At 39.9% G+C, this 21,508-nt stretch overlaps 1 protein-coding gene across 2 annotated transcripts in view; it reads left to right on the plus strand.

Annotated features, from left to right (window-relative positions):
• The window catches only part of STOX2 (storkhead box 2), a 74,545-nt gene that overhangs the window by 37,005 nt on the left and 16,032 nt on the right, over positions 1 to 21,508 (plus strand). Inside the window, exons 2-3 of one of the 2 annotated variants that reach the window (XM_026087603.1) lie at positions 12,193 to 12,326; positions 18,963 to 19,115. In XM_026087603.1, the coding sequence (XP_025943388.1) occupies positions 12,254 to 12,326; positions 18,963 to 19,115 (226 nt within the window). In that variant the 5' untranslated portion in view covers positions 12,193 to 12,253. The remainder of the gene's footprint in view (positions 1 to 12,192; positions 12,327 to 18,962; positions 19,116 to 21,508) is intronic. The other variant, XM_026087602.1, reaches the window with a different exon arrangement.

Here is a 21,508-nt window from a genome sequence, read left to right on the forward strand (position 1 = left end):
CGTGCGGCGGTGGGGAGGCTGGGGGAGCGCGGCCGGCCCTGTGCGGCCGTGCTCGTGCGTCCTCCGCGAGCGGGCTGGTGCCTGAGCACGAGCCGTGTTGCAGCAGGCTGCTGGAAAACTACGTTCCGGCAAACGCAGTGCCTTTCCTTCTGCCGTAGGTTTAAAGAGACAACCTGGATCAAATTCAGCTCCCGCATAAGCGTTATGGTTCAGCTGAAGGCAACAGTGTCTTTACAGCAGGGCTGAATTTGGCCATTTGTTTACCATCCTGTAAAGTTGTGGATTTAGTGGCGAAGCAAGTAAACCTGGTGTATCTAAATACTGCCTTTGGGTTTCTTTATTGCTCCACCAGAGGTCAAAGAAAAAACACGTTTTTAGACACATTACAGAATCACAGAAATTTTAAATGTTTAGAACACTGTGAAGCATATCATCCATCTATGTTGTTTCCTCTTACAATCTTTAACAATCATCTAATTACAAAATAGAGATCTGAGTTTTCCAGACTGGTGGATGAGACTTCTGGTGAGGTGATCAGCTACTGCAAAGTTGTCCAGCATTTTCTCCCAGTCTTAGAATGGAAATTGGCATTAGTGCCTATACTTAAATGCTGAAAGTCTCTTCAAGCTAGAGCAAGATGAAAGTAGGGCCTTACTCAAAATTCTCCTGAAATTGTAAGGTGTTCTCATACCATAAAACTACCTTATGCTTGCATCACTCAGGTTGCAAGTTAAAAACCAGGCTGTTTTAAGATTGCTAGATTGTAATCTTAAGATCTGGAACAGTCCCAGACAGATGAATTATGTATGAATAGCACCTCTGATGTGTTGCACTTGCTGCATATGTGAGAATTGTCTGTATGCATGCAAGACCTGCTTTCTAGACATTAGGCAGCTTGAGTTGCCAGGCACCTGGAAAAGTGGGTAGTGACTACAAAAATATGGGAAAAGTGTTTTTATGTACAAGCATGCACGGGACATAGGACTTCTATGAATAGCATAAACGTTTTCTTACCTGGTATCATCATCCTTTTCATTCCCACCTAACCCCACTCTCCCACTGAAATATAGCCCCCTTTAAAAGCTGAAATCAAATTCACTTCTCATTTGTGCCTCTAGATAATTCCACGGAAACCTCAATGGCTCCGTGAGGGGGCCAGTAAGTGTTCACCAAGCTGTTATATTTATGCTCTTCTTGATTTGCTCCAGGGCTGAGAAGTGGGGAGACACAGGTTTTTGGAATAGTTTCAAACAAGTTTTGAATTAATGTATTTTACAAAACTTTTAAATAGGGTATTTACTGGGGAGTAAACCAGTTATTGTTGAAAAAATAAACTACTAGACGTGTAATGAAATTACTCCTACAAGTATTTTTTTCTCCTAACAGTAATAAAGATTCCTGTGACTGCAAGTACCTTCTCCAGGGAGGATCTTTTAAGTAATCAGTGTTTCTTGTGCTTTAAACAAGTATTTAAAGCACTGTAACTTATAATGCCTTTTCAGTCTTTCTTAGGAACACAGACTCCTGATTTAGAATCATCTTCACAAATTCTTGCTCTAACAATACAAGGTGTAAGGGCAAGATGTTTTCAGACTTCCTGTTCCTTTTTTTATTTTTTTGGTCACCTTCTGGTACTTATTGTCAGGTCTGAATGCCTGTGACTAAACTAGCCAGGAGACAGTTTGAGGAAAGTGGTCTGACTGCTGTCAGCACTTGCAAAATCAAAAGACTGAGGAGTCAAAAAGTATGAAAGTAGTTTCAGGATTGATATCCTTTGTAACAGTTCAAGAGACAGCCACCAGGTCACTGAGTTAATAGAGAGCTGTCAGAGAAAGCAATATCTTATTTTTACAGTATTGAAAAAGGGGAATGTTTCAGACAAAGACAATTTACCAACCCATTTATTTTCCATGGTTTCCTAATTCCTGTTACTTGAAATAAAACCCATCTTCCTGACAGACCAGCTTCTTATTTTCCCTAATCCTGCGGTAAAGTGATAATCCTTTATTTGTGACCTCACAGTCTGTTGCTATGGAAAAAGTTGTGATATCACAAAGCCAGTACCGTGACTTCACTGTCTGTGGAAACAATAGTTGAAGGAGATAGTCCACTTTCTGCCGGGAGGAGAATTTATGTCCTTTTGGTTTTCCATGTCTGGTATTCTGCAAGCACTTTCTAAGATGCAGTATCTGGTAAACAGGCTTGCATAATAGCTGTGTAGGTGATGACTGATATAATCAGAGCGTGTGTGAGGGGAAAGTTTGTGATGATTACGTTTAAGGCTGCTCCTGGCCTTGAAAGAAGTTATGTTATCAGGAAGAAAATGTCACTGGGAAATTATGCAAGGCTTTCTCATCCTCAMTCCCCAAAGGTTTGATGAGGAGAACACACTGAATAGCAGAATCATTTTATTTAAGTCCAGGAATTTCTTACTCTCTATTCCCCTTCTCTTTTTTGATCATCTTCAGAATAACATTTTGTCAAAACAAAAGCTTTTCTTGGAAACAGTAATCACACCCAAACTTCCACTGGAAGAAGTTTCTCTAAGACACAGGCACAGGAACATAAATCACATGTTCAAAGTTTTATCTTACAAGGTACACTCCTGGGTTATTGTTTATAAATTCAAGTAGGAAGGGAGATGCATAAATTTAGGCATTGTGTTTAAGGCCTTCCAGTATTCCCAAGTAACTTAAGTACATGGATTCTATTGACATTCAAGTCTGAACTTTTATGCAAGATTCCAGAAATTAGTGCCTAAAATCAGGCTCCTAAGTAACTGATTTGCAGAAGTACTAAGAATACAGCAGCACTCAATGGAGATAAAGGGTAGTGCAAATGTACATCAGTTTTGAAAATCAAGCTGTGACTATTAGAAGCGACATATGGCAATAGGAACTAAACTTGGCTCTTTTAATATTTCTGCCTTTGATCTTAACAGGAAGTTTTTAGAGAAACAGAATTTTCTTGTAACTTTAAATGTCAATGGTTGCGTATTCTTAAAAGATTAAGTTGTCAGAACCCAAGACAAAATATTGGTAAATGAAAACAGTAATTCCTTTGTTTTAACATTGCCATTTTGAGCACTACTATTCATTATTCTTTTTTTTAATTTTTACTCTTTTTTGTGTGTGATATGAAAGCTTGTTCACACAAAGAAATCTATCAGGATTATACCTGTACAACAACCCCAGGTATAGCTTTTGCAAGTTGTATAAGCTAAATCAGGAAAAAACGCTCTTATTTGAGAATAAAGGTGGTTTTACATAGGTATAGTTTCACAATGATAATTCTGGCAGTAAATTTTTCTGTGTAGACCAAAGCCTTGAAGTGAGTTTCTGTCATATCCCTGTAGTTATAGAGGTTCCCCAAACTGTGTTCAGAGAGGATACCAAACTACATGCTGCATAACAAAATGGATCTGCAGTGCAATACCTGCGTTAAATGTAGCACCGCAATTAAAATAAATTACCACAATTTAAAGAAAAAAAATACAGTCCTAATGCAGAGGCTTTGAAGACCACCACGCATGGCCCATGGGATGCACTTTGGGAAGCCATGCCTTTTCAGGTTCTTTTGAATTATACCTTCTTTCTATGAAACTACATGTGCATACCTGTTTTGAAGAGCTTCTGCTAAAGCAGCAGTACGTTTCTAAAGACAACATTGTTGATGACATATTTAACTGCTTTCACATGTTTCAGTTCAAACTGTCCAAACCATTTGCTTGCTCTCTCAGTGGATACTGCATGCTTATTAGCATGCACACTACTAATTAATTCTCTACTTTCTTTTGTCCTTGAACTCCCATCCTTCCACTAGCTTTGATCCTGTATTACAAAAGCTTAGAAGCAACCCATTGCAGAACACGCTAAATGTTTCTTTTTAGATATCTTGCCTGTCCCAAACACTGGGAGAGCTCATTCAAAGTCACTGAAGGATGTGGGTTCCCTCGGCCAGGGCCAGGCACTCTAGCTAGCGCCTGGGCTGCAGGGGATGCTCCCTCCTGTGTGTCACTGGCACTCCGGCTTAGGCTTTGGGCTGCAGTGCAAGATGCATTTGTTCTCTCAGGCTTTTATTTGAGACTTTGAACTGCGGCTTTCATTGAATCTTTTATGTGGCATGGGCTGAAGGTCGGCCTAGGAAACAAAACAGAGGCAAGCACCCTGTAGCTGCAGAGCGCATGTGGATTGGCCTTCAGAAAACAACTGTCCTTTTGTTCACTCCTTACTTCGCTCTCACACTCAGCCCTTCCAACTTTGCTTACTCCAGCAAGCCTGTAGATCCTTGGATTTTCCCAGCCTTCTTACAGCTGGAGGTACTAAATTTATTTCTTATTATTTGGTTATTATTCCTGCTTCCTTTTTGCCCTGCTAAACATTTGGATTATTTTAACAAGCCTTCTTTCATCATTAACATCACATATGCTGGATTGCCTGCTTTAGAAAAGAAACAAAAATCATCTCTTTCCTAGCAGTTTTGGCCTAGTTAACCTTTCCTACATTTTTTCCTCTGTTATGTTGATTTTTTCTCTCTAATCTGCTGCTGCTTGTATTTTAACCCTTACAGACTGGGTTCTTAAGACTAAACTTTTTAGCTACCAAACAGGCAGAAAAAACAGCAGAGGTTTTAAAAATGCCCTTAAGGCTATTTTCATCCCAAGTAGGAGTTTCCAAAGGCTGATCTGGGTGGCAGTTCCAGCCTGCCAGAGGGGGTGGCCAGGTGAGGAGAGGGGCATGCACCATCCCCTGGGCCATGTGTGATGCAGTGTTTACTGATGTTCAGAAATGCTTTTGAAGCACAGAGCCTTGTCAAGCTTGGCTGTGACACAGACACTTTTTACCCTTCTAAATAGGAGTCACATGCCCTTGGGCACATAAGGCCTGGGTGAGTTAAAATATTGCCTGTGGGTATAGCTCATTGAAATAATATGGCAGTAACTGTAAGCCCTTTTTTCTTATGGTCCAGAATAAGGAATGACAGGAATACTTTTTTTGTTGGTTTAATGTATGTTAAGAAAATGCTGTGGCATAAAATGTACTTACTCAGAGCTTGGATTTATACATCTCTTATGCTTTGATCTCAAAATCTTGTTATGTGTGATTTTTCTCCCAATACTCAGTTGGTATTTGCCAAACTTATGGTTTAAGAAATCACCCCAAATCTCTCCTTTTCCTAGTTGTTTCATTTAGTTCAGCATAAGTTGATATCATTGTCAGTATCTCAGGAATCTACTCCCTGTCCTAAGTTAGGTCTTTCCAAACTGAACAAGAGGGCAAAGACACAACTATTTTTATGCACTCTCATCTTTCAGAGAACTGGGTCATAGCAACATTAGGGGAGCACAAGGACTCTTCCAAGCTAGTGCTTTATAAATGCAATATTGCTCGATGAAAATCCAAGGGAAAGGTCTTGTCAAGCCCAGTTTAGAATGTAGAAAAGAAAAAGGAAGAAAGGCCAGTTCTTGTCACTGGAAAGGGTTAACTGTAGTCTGTGCAGCAAGGGTCAATACCAATCATTTGATTTTTAATAGTTACATTAGAAGATGGAATGGATTATGAAGTGGTAACCCTATCCGTCAGGTCACAGTTGTTTAGGTTCATTAAGACTGCCAAGAAGGACTTCAGAAAGCCCTAGCAACAGCTGAGGAAAACAGCTGAGTAATTTTGCAAAATAGTGATGTCAGAAACATAGTGTAAGTCAATGCAATGAACATGGAAAAAATCATCCTCAAATATATTAGGTTCAATGTTTTTTTAGGACTATGATCTGCACATCACTGGGGTTGGAATGGTGAGCATGTTACAATGAGTGTGTGGTGGTAATCAAAACTGTAAACATATTACTGTGTAAATTAGGAGATATGTAAGAAGTCATGTATGTCTACGAAATTGATAATTTCATTATTGTTTTGAATACCATGTCCAGTTTTATAGCTCATGTACAGGGAGATTTTCAAATTCTTGAAATTTAGTTTTAAAAAGAGAAGAGCAGGAGAAAAGGATGTGTTACTGTTACAGTAATAATAAAATGCCAGTTGAAGGTTTTGGTTTACTGTTTCCCATAATAAAATGAATGCCCAGTAAAATTAAGAAGTAAAAAACATATGAAATGGGCAAGAAGAAATGCCTTTAATCTAGACAGCAGTTAAACTGTGGAAACTCCTGGTTCCAGGTGCTGTCAGTTACTCTGGGGAGCAGTTTTTGACTGCTACATTTGCTTATAGTTCTGCTACTTGGATGAAACACAAAAGTGTGCCAGTCCTTGAGGATCTCAAAAAAGGAACTGTTCTCTGTTTAGAACAAGGACATTTCCTTTTAAGAAGCAGTATTCACCACTGGCCCTGTGTGCTGTTTTCTAGTTCTTCCTCTAAGATGCTTGACCGGCATCAGSGAGCCAGAAGATGAGGTGAGCTGTTGAGCTGTCCTGCTGTGGCATTGGCTGTGTTCCCACCCTCGCTGCTGATCCCCCACGTGGGGGAAATCCAAGGAAGGAATTTGAATGTGTTGTGAGACACTCTGGGAAGCAGAGGCCACTGCGTCCCTTAGGTAGTACATAGGGGCAGAATATCCTGGCATAGCTGCTTTGTGTGTTAGGGTGCCAGGTATGTTGATTTCCTAAGCCTTAAAGTATCTCTTGCGTTTTCTTCTTGAATCTATTTCAGCCATAATGAAAACTGTGCTTTCCACCACAGGGAAAAAGAATGACCCAATAAACTCTCAACTGCTAAGTCTTTGGAGTGTCTAACCTTTTCTTTTTAAAACCACTTTGGCACTATTTTAATTGACTCCATGCCTGGCCTTTTCATCAGTTCTCTCCTAGCCAGGAAAAACTGGGCTGTTAAAGGCTGCCGCAGTACCTTGGGACTTGCGCTCAGTTTTGCAGATTCTTATTTTAAACTGAAGTTATCCACCAGTCATCACTGCTTGTTTGAAAAGCTGTAACCACTGCAATATCGTCTTTGAGATGAAAGTTCTTCCATGGTTACAGCAATCAGTATAAYTGAGAGCGGGCACACTGTGTCACTGGGTCATGTCGCTGATCACTCCAGGTCACTTTTCACCTTTCAGGAATTTTAGCTGCTGACTGTCTTGCTTGTACGTTTGCTGCAATATCCCCAGCCATGCTGAAAATGTGCTCTGGCTAAACTGCAGAGGAAATAGCTTGGATAGTGAAGAGCACATGGCTAAGATAGGCTGTTTATGTTTCAACAGCCATGTTTCATGCTTTCAAGAGTGTTTGCGAAGGTCTTTTATAAAATTTCCACCCCAAAAGAAAACGTTCAGATATGTCATTGCTTTTTTCTTTTGTTTCTCATGTGCTCACTGTGTCTCTTGCCTAATCTTCTCTAGTGTCTGATTTTTTTAATGCTTCCATCTTTCCTTTTTTTTTTCTTTTTGAGGTTAGTGACACTGTTGTTTCAACATTAGTTTAATTAACTTAACAGTAACAGGTTTCTATGCAAAAATCTCCCCTCACTCCCCAGTTGTGGCTACAGAATCTGTTAGAGAATTCTTCTATGTGATTTAAAATATCTCATGCTTTCCAGTGAGCTACAGTTTAAAGAAGCCTGTGTTATCCTATCTGAAAAGATAATTGTTTCAGCTGCTGGGGGTTTTTTTGTTTGGGTATTTTGTGGGTTGTTTTATTTTTGCTGTTAAGACTAGTGGGTTCAATCAAATGCTATTTTCTGAGCTGTTGTGTTACCAAGTGTGGCACTGGGTTTTCTTTTTGTCCTGTGTTAGGTAAGATTTAAAATATTGCTTGTTTTTCATTTTAGTTTCTGTGACTCTTTTCAGTGTGTGGTAAATTGGAGATGCTTAAAAAACAGATATCAAATTAGAAGAGTCGGATGGTCAAAGATGCAGAATCATATTCACAAAGTAAACTGTTAAATTATAATGGGCAAGGTTGTGTTCTTGGGAGTCAAACCCAGGTCTTTTTTATTCAAATTCATCAGTTGCAAACAACAGGTAAAAGATATTGGAAATGTATTATTCAATTGTAGGATGACTGTGAGTTACCAATGTAGCACAACTGTGAAAAAGGCAATTTTCATTCTTATTATATATAAGACAAGGTATTTCCAATAAAAGTATAGAAATTTAAATTTCCTTGTACCTGTCACAGGTGAGACATTACCTAGAGCACTAGAATGTGGAGCAAAATTCTAGTTGATCCTTTTTTAAGAAAAAAATCATAAGTTAGCATAAATGTAGAAAAGTCCTCTAGAAAGGTGAATGGAACAGGAGAGAGAAACTTGGAACACTAAAAGAATGTGCTGCTTTCAAGCTGGCAAAATGAGATCTGAAGGAGGTACGTTCTCTGCAAATACATCAGGGTGTAAGCAGCAGGAGGGAAAAAGGAGTATTTAAACTCCTGGACAACATTAGCGCAAAAACAGGTGGGCATTACTTTTGGGGATATTGCTGCATTTAATACTTTGATCAAGTTCTCTCTCGTGTTTTCTTAAGTGAGTTCTTAAGCAACAAAGAGATTTGTTTAGGTAAGCCGAGCGGAGTTTATTAGCCTACTGCCAGTAAGTTGTCATTAGTGGAGCACTAATATTTCAAAATTTTTAGTATGAAGAGAGTTCCTAAAGAACTATGAGCATGAGTTTGTGTCTTTCTGATGTTTGTTATTCTGGTTTCTTCTGGGCCACAGTGCTCATGGGTTGTGTTCCCAGGTTAGTGTTCGGGTGCTTCCTTCTTTACTGGGTTGGTTCCTGTAGAAGTAAACATAGTGGTAGATGACTTGTGAGGAAAAGCCATAGTCTTTTCAGCTACAGACTCCACATGCTGAGTGCTGATGGCTGATTTTAGCCTCCAAAATTTAGGATCCGCTGAAACTGATGCAGACTAGACTGAATTATCTCATTCCTTCTTGGCATCCTTTGGCGGTCATTTTTAACCTTTTTTTTCCTCTTCTCTGCACCCATTCTAGCATGTTCCTTTTTTCCTCTGTGTTTCCTTCTGGTGATGGTGGCGGGGCCGTGGCGAAGGACGGGGAATCCCAGGGCCATGGCCCGGGAGGACTCTGGGGCGTAGGCAGGCGACTGCAGAGTTCAGCAGAGAAGACTTTGTTAGACTCCAGCACCACGTCGGGGGGAGCCAGAGCAGGGGCTCGCTACCTTGTCCACTTCTTCAGCCTACAACAGAGATTGGTGTCAGGCTGCACTGTATTGCCTATGACTGTATTCAGGTACACGGACACACACCGAGTTACGCAGAGAGAAACACATGGCATGTTCACGCCATGTACTGTCAGTAAGGCAGCTCTTGCTTCAGTATTAACTTCTGTCTTCTGGGAGGGGAAGGGGAGATGAAGGTTGGAGGAGCTGAGCAGCTGCTTTGATTTGGAGGTGCAGGCAATATTTTGGCTAGGCCTTCCTTCTCTCCAGGCACACTGCACTAACATCCTTGTTGATGGCAGGGCTGGTTTATCCATCAACTTCATTGCTTCTAAACTTTCTCATTTAGAGTTTCTGATCCTGTTCTTTCTTTGCCCTTCTATTTTCCCTCGTGCTTGCAGTATCTGGCACTTCTTTCTTTTGTTAGTACTGATTAAAGGGCTGTGTAATAGTTCTGCTCTGAAATGATGAATTTGAATAAATGCATGCTACAACACGTGCACACTCAGTACATTCTAGGTATATTTAAGGCTTCATGCCTACAAGAGGAATTTTCTGATTCAGAGAGCTTGGAGTTGTGTTTGTCTGTTTAGAGTAAGCAAGCTGGTCCCAAATAAATAATCCAGATTCAAATGCTACAGAAATTTGTTAGAGAAGGGCATTCGGGTCCTGGTTTTAGCTTTTTCTTTCTTCTGTCTGTATTTTAACTTTGGTTAAAATGGCATACTGTTGTGAGAATTTGTGCATGTGTGTGAAAACATTACAGCATGCACGAGCCCAGCTATTTGGCTTCGCATGAATGTTGTCTGGTGCAAAGAGAAGGCAGATTGGAGTGCTTGTTGGTTTTTTGTTGCAGCAGGTGCCTGCTGTACTTCTCTTTTAAGCCYGCAGAAGTTTTTCTTCTTGGAATCAGTTCCATTGCTCTAAAGTAGGTGTGGGTTTAGCAGACAAACAATCATAGTTTCCGCAGGAGGATCCTGGGGGCCCTAAACATTTCAAATGCCAAGCTGGATTCATTAGAAGCTTTGCAGCTGATCCTACAGCCCTTGGGTAGGCAAAACTCTGCTGAAGTTGAAGGAAGTTTTCCTGGAATGAGGCCTTTTGGGGAATGCAGAGGTTGATGACTCTGTGCATAGAGCAAAACCCCAACTTTAATGCTAAGGTCTTGGCTGCTGTATGACTACAGGTGTAGCGAAGCACTCAGTTTACCTTACAATTGTAAATTAACCTGGTTACAGCATGGCTTTGCTGTGTTGGCATAGACCAGGAAACAAAAGTGTTCTGTTAGTTGTGTAATCCAGGTATTTGTCCTCTTGAAGCACTTGCGTAGACCTGTGGTTGGCTCGGTTTGACTCTTTCAGTGCTGCGGTAGTTGTAAGGCCAAATCTGAAAGCATAGTGCGATGACTACCTTCTATTCAACCCAGTGTTAAAAGTCCTAAACATCTGGTGTGTTCACTTAGGTAAGAACCTAAGATAAATGTGTATTCTACAGCGTAGATGAATCCTGATATATGATGTTACAGGATTTTATGGATCTGTATGCCTAGTATACTTCAAAATATTTCAGAGTGCTTAGAATAGCCATTAAGTAAAACTCTGCATCAGCACTTTTTTGTTTATCCCTCCCTTTCTGACTATCAGTCTTCTCTTTTTGACAGATCATGACTAGAAATAAATTTTTTGCAGTAAATGCAATTCTAAATGTTTCTTTCTCTTAAAATTACCAAACAACTAAAAATGTGTCTCCAAAACACAGCCTTCTCCTTATGTCTCTTGTCACACACTATCCCTATCTTTTATTCTGTGTTTTTCTGATGCTTTAACTTACCATATACTCCCCAAGCAAACAAAAATCTAGCATTGAGAGTGAGATCTTGACACAGTGACCTCATTCTGAACATTACCTTCCTTGTCAGCAGCAGCAGAAGCTGAAGCAGCTCCTCTGGCTCTCAGCACTTGGAACAGTTTGACATTTTCTGCCTGGCATGGTTTCAGGGCTCACTTTGTTGTGGGCCCAAATAGAGAATGAGATGATGAAAAATGAGCTTGCAAGAACTTGTCCACTGCTTTTAATTTTTTGATAAACAGTTTGCAGCAGCACATCTTTGATCCAGCGTACAGTGGAGCTGTCTGTTATGTGCAGGTCTGCAGCATTCTTTGGGATTGACAAAGGAGAGTAAATCTTTTTTTCTTTATCAATAGAGTAAAAACTGGTAAGTGTTGCGCTAAATAGTGAATAATTTAAGAAATTGTTGCTTTGTGACAGTGTGTTTGTGTGTGTGTGTGTGCGCGCGCACACATGTGTGCATTTGCTTTTGTGTGTATGGGGGGGTGGTGTATTAAATCAAGAAGACAGGTTAGGGGTACATTTTTTCTCTTGACTAGAGGTTGAAGCTTTAACTTATCTTTGCTAATGCATGTAAATAGCTTTCTTGTCCACTTAATGAGGAGACTGGCTTGTTATCCGGTACAATGCAGCTGGGCACTGTTCCAGTAGCAGAGGCACTCCGTTTCAAAGACAAAGAAGCCAGCGCAGACGTACAGAGAAACCTGGAACGTTGCACTGTAGATTTTCTCAGAGCGATGACTCATTTCAGTTCACAAAGGATTCTGGGCAGGGTAGTGAGAAGTCAGGTTGGCTGAGCCATTCCTATGACTTCACTTTGCAGAGAACCAGGCAGAAGAGGAGTGACACTGCAGAATCCTGAGGCATTGCAGTGGAGAGGTGCTTTGCTAATACTGTGAGTGCCTTCGAAATATGGGGTGGTATTAGAATGTGCTTCCAGCTGTTCTGTGAAAATAGGGCAAAAGAAGAGAGATGTTTTCAAAACACTGTGTGGGAGTTATATTTGTAGTGCCCTTTAGATTCTCTGCCTCCACCTTCCCTGTCATTTCTTAACCATTTATTTCTCTTGCTTGTGTGAGATTTAAGTGCCTTACAGAGGATCTGCATAGGTGTTGCTTTATCTTTTATTTTCTGGAAGCCCCTATTTCCTGCTTTAAGAGGAGGGCATTCAGCATATTATCGCCTAAAAGCATGCTTTGTTTTTCTTCTTTCAGGTCCTATGGCACTGATCTCTGCTGCAGCCAGCCAGCTTCCACAGTGATATAAAGCCCCAATATGCACGCTGTTGTTACCTCACAGCTACTCTGGATACTGTACTGGAGCATGGAACCAGACCATAGGGGTTCAGGTAAGTCCCCCTTTTTTAACATATTGTGTGCCAGGAATGTAAACATTGACATTTATTAAAAGATACATTTGAAAAATATTTTTTGAGGAAAAACATTTTAAAGCACACAATATATTAAAAAAMCACAATCCTACCCTCCCATCTCCCAGGATAAGAAACACCATCGAAATCTCCCTGACTGAGTCCTCTCTGGGAAAGTTCCGTGCTCCAGCAGAAACTTCTTATGATCATAGTCTTAACTCGTGCTGGGATATCACTTTGGATCAGGAGGCAGCTGGCCACAGGACATGAACAAAGAGAAGGAAATAAAAATCACAGGAAATACACAGGATGAATGCATGTAAGACAAACCTGGTGACTGTGGGCAATTTAGCACCTGTTTCCAAAAGTTACAGGCACTTGGTGCGTGGTACCTGGAGATCCTGTTTTTAGCTGGGTCCAAATGATTAAAAAGATCAATTTACATGGCTGAAGTAAAATTAAGCACTGACAAAGGTCTGGAGCTTTTTTCAGAGGCAAGTCATATGGCTGGTCATTATTACGATTGCTGTGTTTTCTTCAGGCTGGTTAGAATTGGAGTGGTCATATTGCCAGGTTGCAGCCTTCCAGTGTTCGTGGCCTGTATCTGCAGGGGAAGGTATGTTTTTGTTGTGCATGCATTTCAGAGGTGCAGAAAGAGCTTGTCGGTAAGGCAGTGTGTGTTACTGCACTTCTCAAACCTTTGCGGTCTGTACTATCGCTCTGCAAAACAGATCAGAGGTATAGGGATTGTTGTTTTACTTTATAATGAAAGGGATCCTTATCGTAAGCTGCTCTTAAACATGAATAAATGGCCAAATCTTTAATGCGTTTTGTTCTTGACATTAGCAGTCTTCTGATGCATATAATAGTCCAGTAAACAGAACTCGCAGCTTTGATCATAAAATATGCCAGGAAACTTTTAAAGGGAGTATTTAGCTGTGGCTGAAAGTTGTGCTTCGCTGGAACTATGCAAGCCACACACTTTCTCATTTTCTTTATTTCAGATTTGGCCAGTAAAACATGTTCTTTTCTCTATTAGTATGCTAATGTAGAKCCAAGGTATTTCAGAGTGATCTGGGCAATACCACAGAAATCTGCATATTCTTCCTGTTCTCTCCTGCAAATGAAAACATTGTCTGACTTAAAATGGCAATTATGTATCATTGTTGTGAGTTCACTTTTGAAAGATTTTATTTGCTACATCAATGTAAGTGTTCTGTGATTATGGTGATTCAGTTGTGTTGGGGGTTGGGGAAAAGGGGGCAAGGTGCAACTTGGGCCAGACATTTAACTTCTTCAACATCTGCCTATTCTTTAAGTAAATCTGAAAATATGCCTTTACTGGAAGAGGTTTTTCATTTATCTTTTCTTGAAAAAAAGAATATATTCTATGTTGAAGAGCCCCTTTTTGCCCCTTACCGGTAATTTTGGTTTTGTTAGCTATCTTTTGTTTGAAGAGGAGCTTTCTTCATTACACAAAACAAGCTGCTTGTAGTTCTTCCCACAGTGAAATCATAGTTTTATGTTGAACATAACAGGCTGTTGGCATGAAAATGTATGTAGGGGATTTCTGTTGCAACCATCACTGTAATCATGAGGTGCCATGAAGTTACTGTAGTATGGTTTGATGTTTCCTGATTAATAACATAGCTTTGTAAGCAGCAAAACTAGTGAAGCCTGATTTTCCTTTAACTAGTATTTTTGACTGGATTCTCTCATGTCTACTAGGACATGGCAATGCCCTAACCTCCCTGCTGTTGGAGCATGCATAGCAAACACTTGTTGTTGTAGACTSTCTATTGTCTAGTGAGACACAACCTCTCTGATCTCTTCCCTCAGTAGAGGGATTAACAGATCTGCTTTCTTCTGTCCAGATGCCTGTTTTCACAAAGCTTGCAACAACTTTGAGATCTCTACCCTCCCTCAGATTAAGTGAGGAGGTTCAAAAGTTAATCAAGGATGAGGAAAGAAAAGACAGAAGCATATACAAAGACTGTGTTTGCACAAGCCTCATTTCCTTCAGAAAGCAGGCTAAAAATCATGTTTAAAGTTTGCCTTGATTTATAGGAGACAAAAGGTTAAAAAGGTGTTGAGTGGCAGGATGGAGAAGAGAAGAGAAGCTGGGTTTTGGCTTCATGTATTTAACAGGATGCAGAGCATAATCAGAGGGTCTCTTCCCACCATGTTCAGGGAAATAACATGTAAAAATTCTAATGAAGTGTGGCTGTGCATTGAAACACTGAGAGGCTGTGAAAGTAGTGTAATTCCTTAATTTTCCTTCTCAATAGCTGTACTGAATTGGTTCCATTTATAAGTCAAAAGGTGATTTTTTTCAAACAGTCGTCTTGCAAACTTCATGAGACAGGAAGTTTGACTTCCAGGTCGCTTCTTTCCAACAGCAGAATCATTAACAAGAAATCGGTCATCGGTATGTAGTTGGTAGTTTGATTGCTGACACATGATGCAGAACCTATTTTTTTTCCAGGATGGTACTGATGTGGTACCCAGACTTTCAGAGAATAGAAATACTGAACATACTGGCATAGGACGTGGTCTTGCTGGTATGAGTTGAGGACATGTGAATTTTCACTCCCAACTCTGTTACTGACTCTCTTGCTTTCTCATCTATATGTTAAGGATAGTGATGGTTACCCAGTTTTCCTAAGTGCTTTGAAATCCACTGAAAAAATGTGCTATGTAAGAGATAAGCATTTGTTTTATTTGTTACCTAATCTTTCGTTTAAGTAATAATTCCCCCTCAAGGTAGCACTATAAATCACCATGGCAAAAATGAGGAAAGATCCCATTCATTGCTTATGTGCTTAGACTTTTTTGAAAATTAAATACCATTTAAAAAAAGTATAGAAAACTTTAAGAAAAAATCTCTGAAAAAAAGTCTAGAAAGACACTGCAGAAACAGAATTGAAATATATATATATTATATGGTATTTAAACAAAACATACAGTCAACTGGTGAAAACTGCTTTCTGAACTCCAGTTTTCATTTAATTGGGAACACAAACATATGAAAGTCAAGGATAGTAATTTGATTTCAAAAGAAAGCTGCTTGAAACAAACATCAGTCAGAGCTAACAGGAGCCATATGCTGGATCTTTTATGTCAGTGATGTGGTCTTCCAGAAAAAAGAAAATTAGGAAAAGCTTATTGGATTTTTTAAAATAGATCTTTCCTAAAGAAGTTGTATTAAACCTTCTGTTCAAAAGGCTAAACAGTATTTATGCACATAATTGATGTTAATATATTAAATTGTAAACACAAGATATTTTATGTTGTTGTGCATCAAAGAAGTTTGTTCACTTAACTATAACCACAGAGTACTTGTAATTTCCCAGAGCCCAGGGACATTTGAGATAAAACTTGGCAAATTAGAGCCTCCCTAAGTGGGGGGGTTTTGGCTTTCTAGCACGAGGTCTACTGAAAGTTTTACAGATGTGCTAGCCTTTTTAAACTAGACTCACCAGTTATCTCTGGCTGGCAACTGCAGATCTAGCTAGCTCTGGAGTTAATTCTGGCAACAACAAAGGTGAAACAAGAATTGCCTTGTCGTAATGAAGGAGGTTGAAAATTTTTCAGTGGAAAAGAATAAGCCTTGGCTGGTGATTGTCCCGTATAAAACAGAAAGGAAGGCTCTCGCATAAACCAGCATGTATTGTCCGTTGGTTTTTGCATTTAAAGCCTTTTTAATTACAATTTTATATACAATTGTAGTCTTATTTATAATTAATTAAATGGTTGTTAAGTTCCCAAACATTTGCAAGCAGGATGTATGTTGTCCTGGCATACTGTAACTCTAGCATGCTTTGCTAGAGCTTGTGTTAACATTGAGTATCAGTTACTTAATGTTATGTTTTATATTGGTGAGTTGTGTGAAGTGCAAATACTAGTTCAGTTGAAAATCTTGTCTTGTTTTTGTTGACAAGAACCCAATTGGCAGTGGCCAAATGTGGAGGCTGGATGTTTTCTGCCCACTAGCCTAGAAAAGCAATTCAATACTGGGAGGCCTGCCTTGAAAAGAAAAATTGTGCAAAGTACAAGGTTACTAAAATCCAGCAAAACTCCCTTATTTCTTTAGGCTGTTTAAGTTAACATGTGACAGCCACGGGAGTGATCCCCGAAGCCGGTTTGTGCGGGCTCCTTGCAGTCAGAGGAGAGGGAAGGGCTGCTCCGGGCGAGCAGGGTGACTGGTTTGCGTCCCTGCACAGGGTGTCCCCTCGGGGCTCCCGGGTGGCTGCGGAGCAAACCTGCAGAGGTGAGCTGCGCTTGCTGGGCTGCGTGCCTAACCCTCTGCCAGGCCCTTTCCCTCCTCAGGAAGCCGATTGCTGTGTCAAGGCCCATGCTGGGCTTCCTGAAGATCCTTCTGGTTAACTGTGAAATGAGTCATTCTGGATGAGGAGGAGGGAAAGGGGAAGGGAAAGGGAAAAGAAAAGGAAAAGGGAAGGGAAAGGAAAGGAAAAGGGAAGGGAAAGGAAAGGAAAAGGAAAAGGGAAGGGAAAGGGAAGGGAAGGGAAAGGGAAGGGAAAGGAAAGGGGAAGGGAAAGGAAAAGGGAAGGGAAAGGGAAGGGAAAGGGAAAGGAAAGGAAACAATACAATAAAATGTATTCCTCTCTACAATAAAATGTTTTTTTTTGTGGTTACTGCTGATCAAGGATGGTGAACTTACCTGTCTTGCTGATTATAGAGATTTTACCCTCCCAATGCCTGTGAACATATTTAATCTGACAACAGGTACAACTACTTGTAAGCAGTAATAACTGTTATGTTCGTTCTGCATTTTCGAGTGATGCGGGATGCTGGACAAACAGCGTTAGCTCCTGTGTCACGGGAAAGTTACCATGTTTCCTTGTGAGCTGTCTTCCATCTTCGGGATTGCCATCGCTTGTCTGTAAAGCACACGTGGCAGCAACTTTCCAGTTCAGCGTGTATAAATGCAGAATGTCCAGAAAAGATGGTACTTCAAGGCCCTCGTTCTGTGTCAGTGGTGAGGCAGGAGTGAGGAGGCTCTGAGGGTGCTCAGCCGAAGCTGGTGAAACGCCGCGGTGGCAGAGCAGCATCGAGCTGCGCAGGCCTGAGTAAGCAGGAGCAGTCAGGAGAAGCACAGCACAAATGCGTAGTTTAGATCATTGTAGTGTCTTGGGTAATGTGCATCACTGCTGCACAGCAGATTGTGCAGCTGGTCTGTTGAAAAATATTGCTCGTAAGTCTTAACTGAAACAGTTGCACAATTTGGGTTTTGGGGGTTTTTTTTGTTTGTTTTTTGTTTTTAAGATTGGTGGGAGTACCAAAGTGCTGAGTATAATGCAAGATTAAATGCATTTTGACACTCACTTTCTGAGATTGCAGTTCCTGTTTAGTAGACATAATGAGAACATAGAATTAATAGGGCCGATATTAATCCTCTAAACTGTGGAGAAAAGTTTGAGTTTGAACTTACTTTCAGTGATTCGATTCCTGATTTGATTGCAAAGTATGCTCAGTGGCAGCAGGAATATGGTGGTGTTCTTGAGATTTCAAAACCACTTGGATAAAACTTAATCCCTGGCTATTGTCTGACCTGTGGCCAGAAGACAGTTTGGAGCCTGACACCCCTTGTTCTGGCTGTTACTGTTCTTACGGTGGCAAAGTCTCTCAGCCTGCTGCTTCCCTGTACTGGAGATCATTGGGGAGCTGTTCCCACTGCAAGCGGAAGTACAGAACAGAATCTAAAAGCATTTCTGCATTTATATGAAATATGTAAATATGCACATATATATGTGTATGTGTCCAGTTGTGCTATTTTTACCAAATTATCATTTCTTCTATAGCTTCCATTTTAAAGATCTTTCACTGTTTTTTAAAGTATGAGTTGATGAAGTATTTTTAAAGGCAACATGAGAAAAAATTATTTGGGTAAAGTTGCAACAAAATTAATTTTGAGGGCATTCCCAAACCATTAAACCTCCTCTTAAAAAAAAAAAAAAAAAAAAAGTCAGTGCAAAGACATTAAATATGTAGCTCCAGGAGAGACCTATTCAGGATATCAGTCTTTATGTGTTTGATGCTTTTGTGCCTCTAAAGAGTTTGTGTTGCTCTTTATCAGCTGAGTGAGAATGTGATTCATTAATGCTTTAACATATTTTGTCTGTGGGGGTTTTTTTGTTTGTTTGTTTTTGTTTTTTTTTACTATTAAGAAATAATCTCTCAGTTGGAAATGGTTAGGTGATCCATACTGCTAGCCTTTGAAAGGGCAGTGAAATGTCTGTCCAGAAAAACGTATATAACCCTTCTGTTTGTAGAGTTACCTCATGGGACGTTCAAGCACGAGGTTTTGCAGCCATAAATGCCAATTTGGAGGCATTTTTGCAAATCTATCTACAGTACCCTTTGAGAAATCATGTCTGTGTTGTAATATATTTTTGGTTTTCTAGAGCTCACCGCATCTTTCTGAGTTCTGAAATTAGATGCCAGATGATTCTCATTGTAAGAGTTTTATTCCAAGCGCATGATAACAAGTACATAGCTCTGTGCATCATCTCCTGATTATATCTCTGCATAGTTGTTCTGTGAGCAGTGTTTTTAAACAAAATGCTTCATTGCATCTCTGTTGTCTCTCTACAGGTGATGTATCACCAATCAGCATGTCTCCCATCAGTCAGTCACAGTTTATTCCACTTGGGGAAATCCTTTGCCTGGCCATCTCGACAATGAACTCTGCCCGAAAACAAGTCACGCAAGAAGCGCTAATGGAGCACCTAACAACTTGCTTCCCAGGTAACTGTATGTTAACTGTATGTTAATAGATCATGGATGAGATGGGCTCATCCACTCCCAAACCAAGAGCTTGCTCATCTTTTTGGCTCCTTTAAAAGAGGAAACTTTGGTATTTGGTAGTCAGTTTTTCTTCACAGTTCTGGATGGGAATATCGATTAATCCTGAGATGCTACCCAAAAGTAAAAAGAGGCCTTAAGGTTCTAGTTTTATAACCTTTTCTCTGTTTTCTATTCTTTTACATAGAGCAAATCAAGTTCTCTTTGATAGGGCTATTTGCATGAGATATGTTTTGCAGGGTCAATTCCTAACATCATGTAAATATTAAAAAATGTCTTGAGGTACTAAACCACAAACCATATTGTTTTTTTTTCAAATGAATATCAGAACAAGCTTGCCTGTGATATTTCTCACAAAATACCTTCTTTAGCACCATAGTCAAAAGTACTGAATATCTTTAGTACTTATGGAGAAGAAAGCATGTGTCATAGCCAGAGCAGACTTATTCCAAGCTGATTTTAAGCTAACTAGTAAGAGCTCTGTTGACTTCAGTCACTTCAGATGTCATCATTCACTCTCCATAGAGATGATCTCATGGAGGTCTCTGTGTAGAGCATTCTGTCTTGGAGAGCAGGTTTCCCACACGCTTTGTCTTCCTCCAAACCATGTAGATGGACTGTCAGAACTGGCGTGGTGAGATGTAAATAATAAAGAATCTAATGATAGTGATGTGTCTGTTTCAGGGGGGCTTTTATTTAAACTGAATGGAGGTTGTTAGCCTGGTTTCCAAAGGCTTTCAGAGCCTTCTTGGACACAGTTCTGGCTTTTTATTTTTATTTCTGCCCATTACTTGAAATTCTTTAAATCTTTTTTTTTTTTTTTGAACTTGACAACTCTCTCCATGAATAAAAGGTTTGGAGAGCCAGAGATGCACTTGCCATGTTTACAAATACTGATCTTCTGTTCAGAAGATTTTCTTGCTGGCATTTGCTAATATTTAGTGAATGGTAAAATGGAAATGTCTTGGATTAAAGATACTGTAACTTCAAAAAAAGGAAACTTGTATTAAGAATATACTCATGAATATGCTGCTTCCCTACTGGCAGTCTGTATCTGGAGTTAGTGAATCATGCCAAATAGATCTTGTAGAGGCAACTGTAAATAGTGTAAAAGTGTGGTGTAAAAGCATTGGGCAGAGGCTTACTGCTCGGAAGAGCCCAGCTTTGCCACTTGTGCTTCATGTGATCCTGGGCAATGTGTTCAACCARTCTGTGCCTCAGTTTACACTTCTGTAAGCTAGTTAAGAAACTTCTCTCATGTACCTCCTGCTACAGCTGTAAAAAAACAGTTCATTACAAATTCTTCAGTGGGAAAACTAATGGTGCATGTGCCTCATCTAGGCAGCCTAATTGTAGCTGTGTTTTGATGTCTTGAACTTTTTTGCTGTAAATTTCAGAGCATGAGGTTCTTAAAGCCTTGAAGGGTACCTGGCTTTTGCTATAACTGGTACTAAGTTCTGAGATCTTAAAATATAATTCTGAATCCTGAGCTATGTTTGAAGTAAACAATTCTGTCTGACGTCTGATAATGACATTTCAGAAAAAAAATTACTGCAAGCATATTTTGTGAAGACTGACTTTCTGTCCCAATTTGTGGCTTTGTTTATGCGTTTTTTTTTCAGTACACTTTGCATATTTTAAAAATAGTTATACATGTTGTAAGGGGTAGGATGTAAAGAAAGCAAAGTTCACAATTGTAGTTCCAGTTTATTCCATTTTGGTAATTTTCTCCCAGTTATGTTTTCTATATTGCTATGCCCTAGAAGGGTTCCACAGATTGCAAATATTTTTCCAATGATGTTATCAGTGTATTTAATAAAAAGATTGTTGCATGCTGGAAATGATAATTTACTGGTAGCATCCATTGGGTGTCCTGGGAACGTGGTTACCAGTTGGCTTGGTGTTTTGTGCTGTTCCTGCTGGACAGAAACATACATCAAAAAAAATTCAACAGGCTGGATTATTTTGTAAACTGTGCTCGCATGAAGCCTGAGGCAAGTTAGCACACGGTCTCTTGCTGCCTTTTTTTTCCCTCTAGATATGAACATGTGTATTTCTCAAATCTGAAATGAAGAAAAGGAGAGCCTTGTGTTTCCTACTTCACCTCCCCAAATGTACAGAAATTTTTTAAAATCCATCCTTTGTTGTCTGATTTTTTTTCCCTCTCTAGAGGAATGCCTTTCTCTCCCAGTCGTAATGTAGTTAATGTAGTGAACGTGCATGTTTGCTCAGTGTGACTGTGACTTTTATTCACAGATCCTGTATCTTTCCGGTAAATAGAACCTCTCCTTGTGCTGAGTGATATTTCCACTTGTCTATCCAGACTCTCATATAAA

The sequence above is a fragment of the Apteryx rowi genome, unplaced genomic scaffold (assembly GCF_003343035.1).
Source record: "Apteryx rowi isolate R43461 unplaced genomic scaffold, aptRow1 scaffold_722, whole genome shotgun sequence".
NCBI lineage: Eukaryota > Metazoa > Chordata > Aves > Apterygiformes > Apterygidae > Apteryx > Apteryx rowi.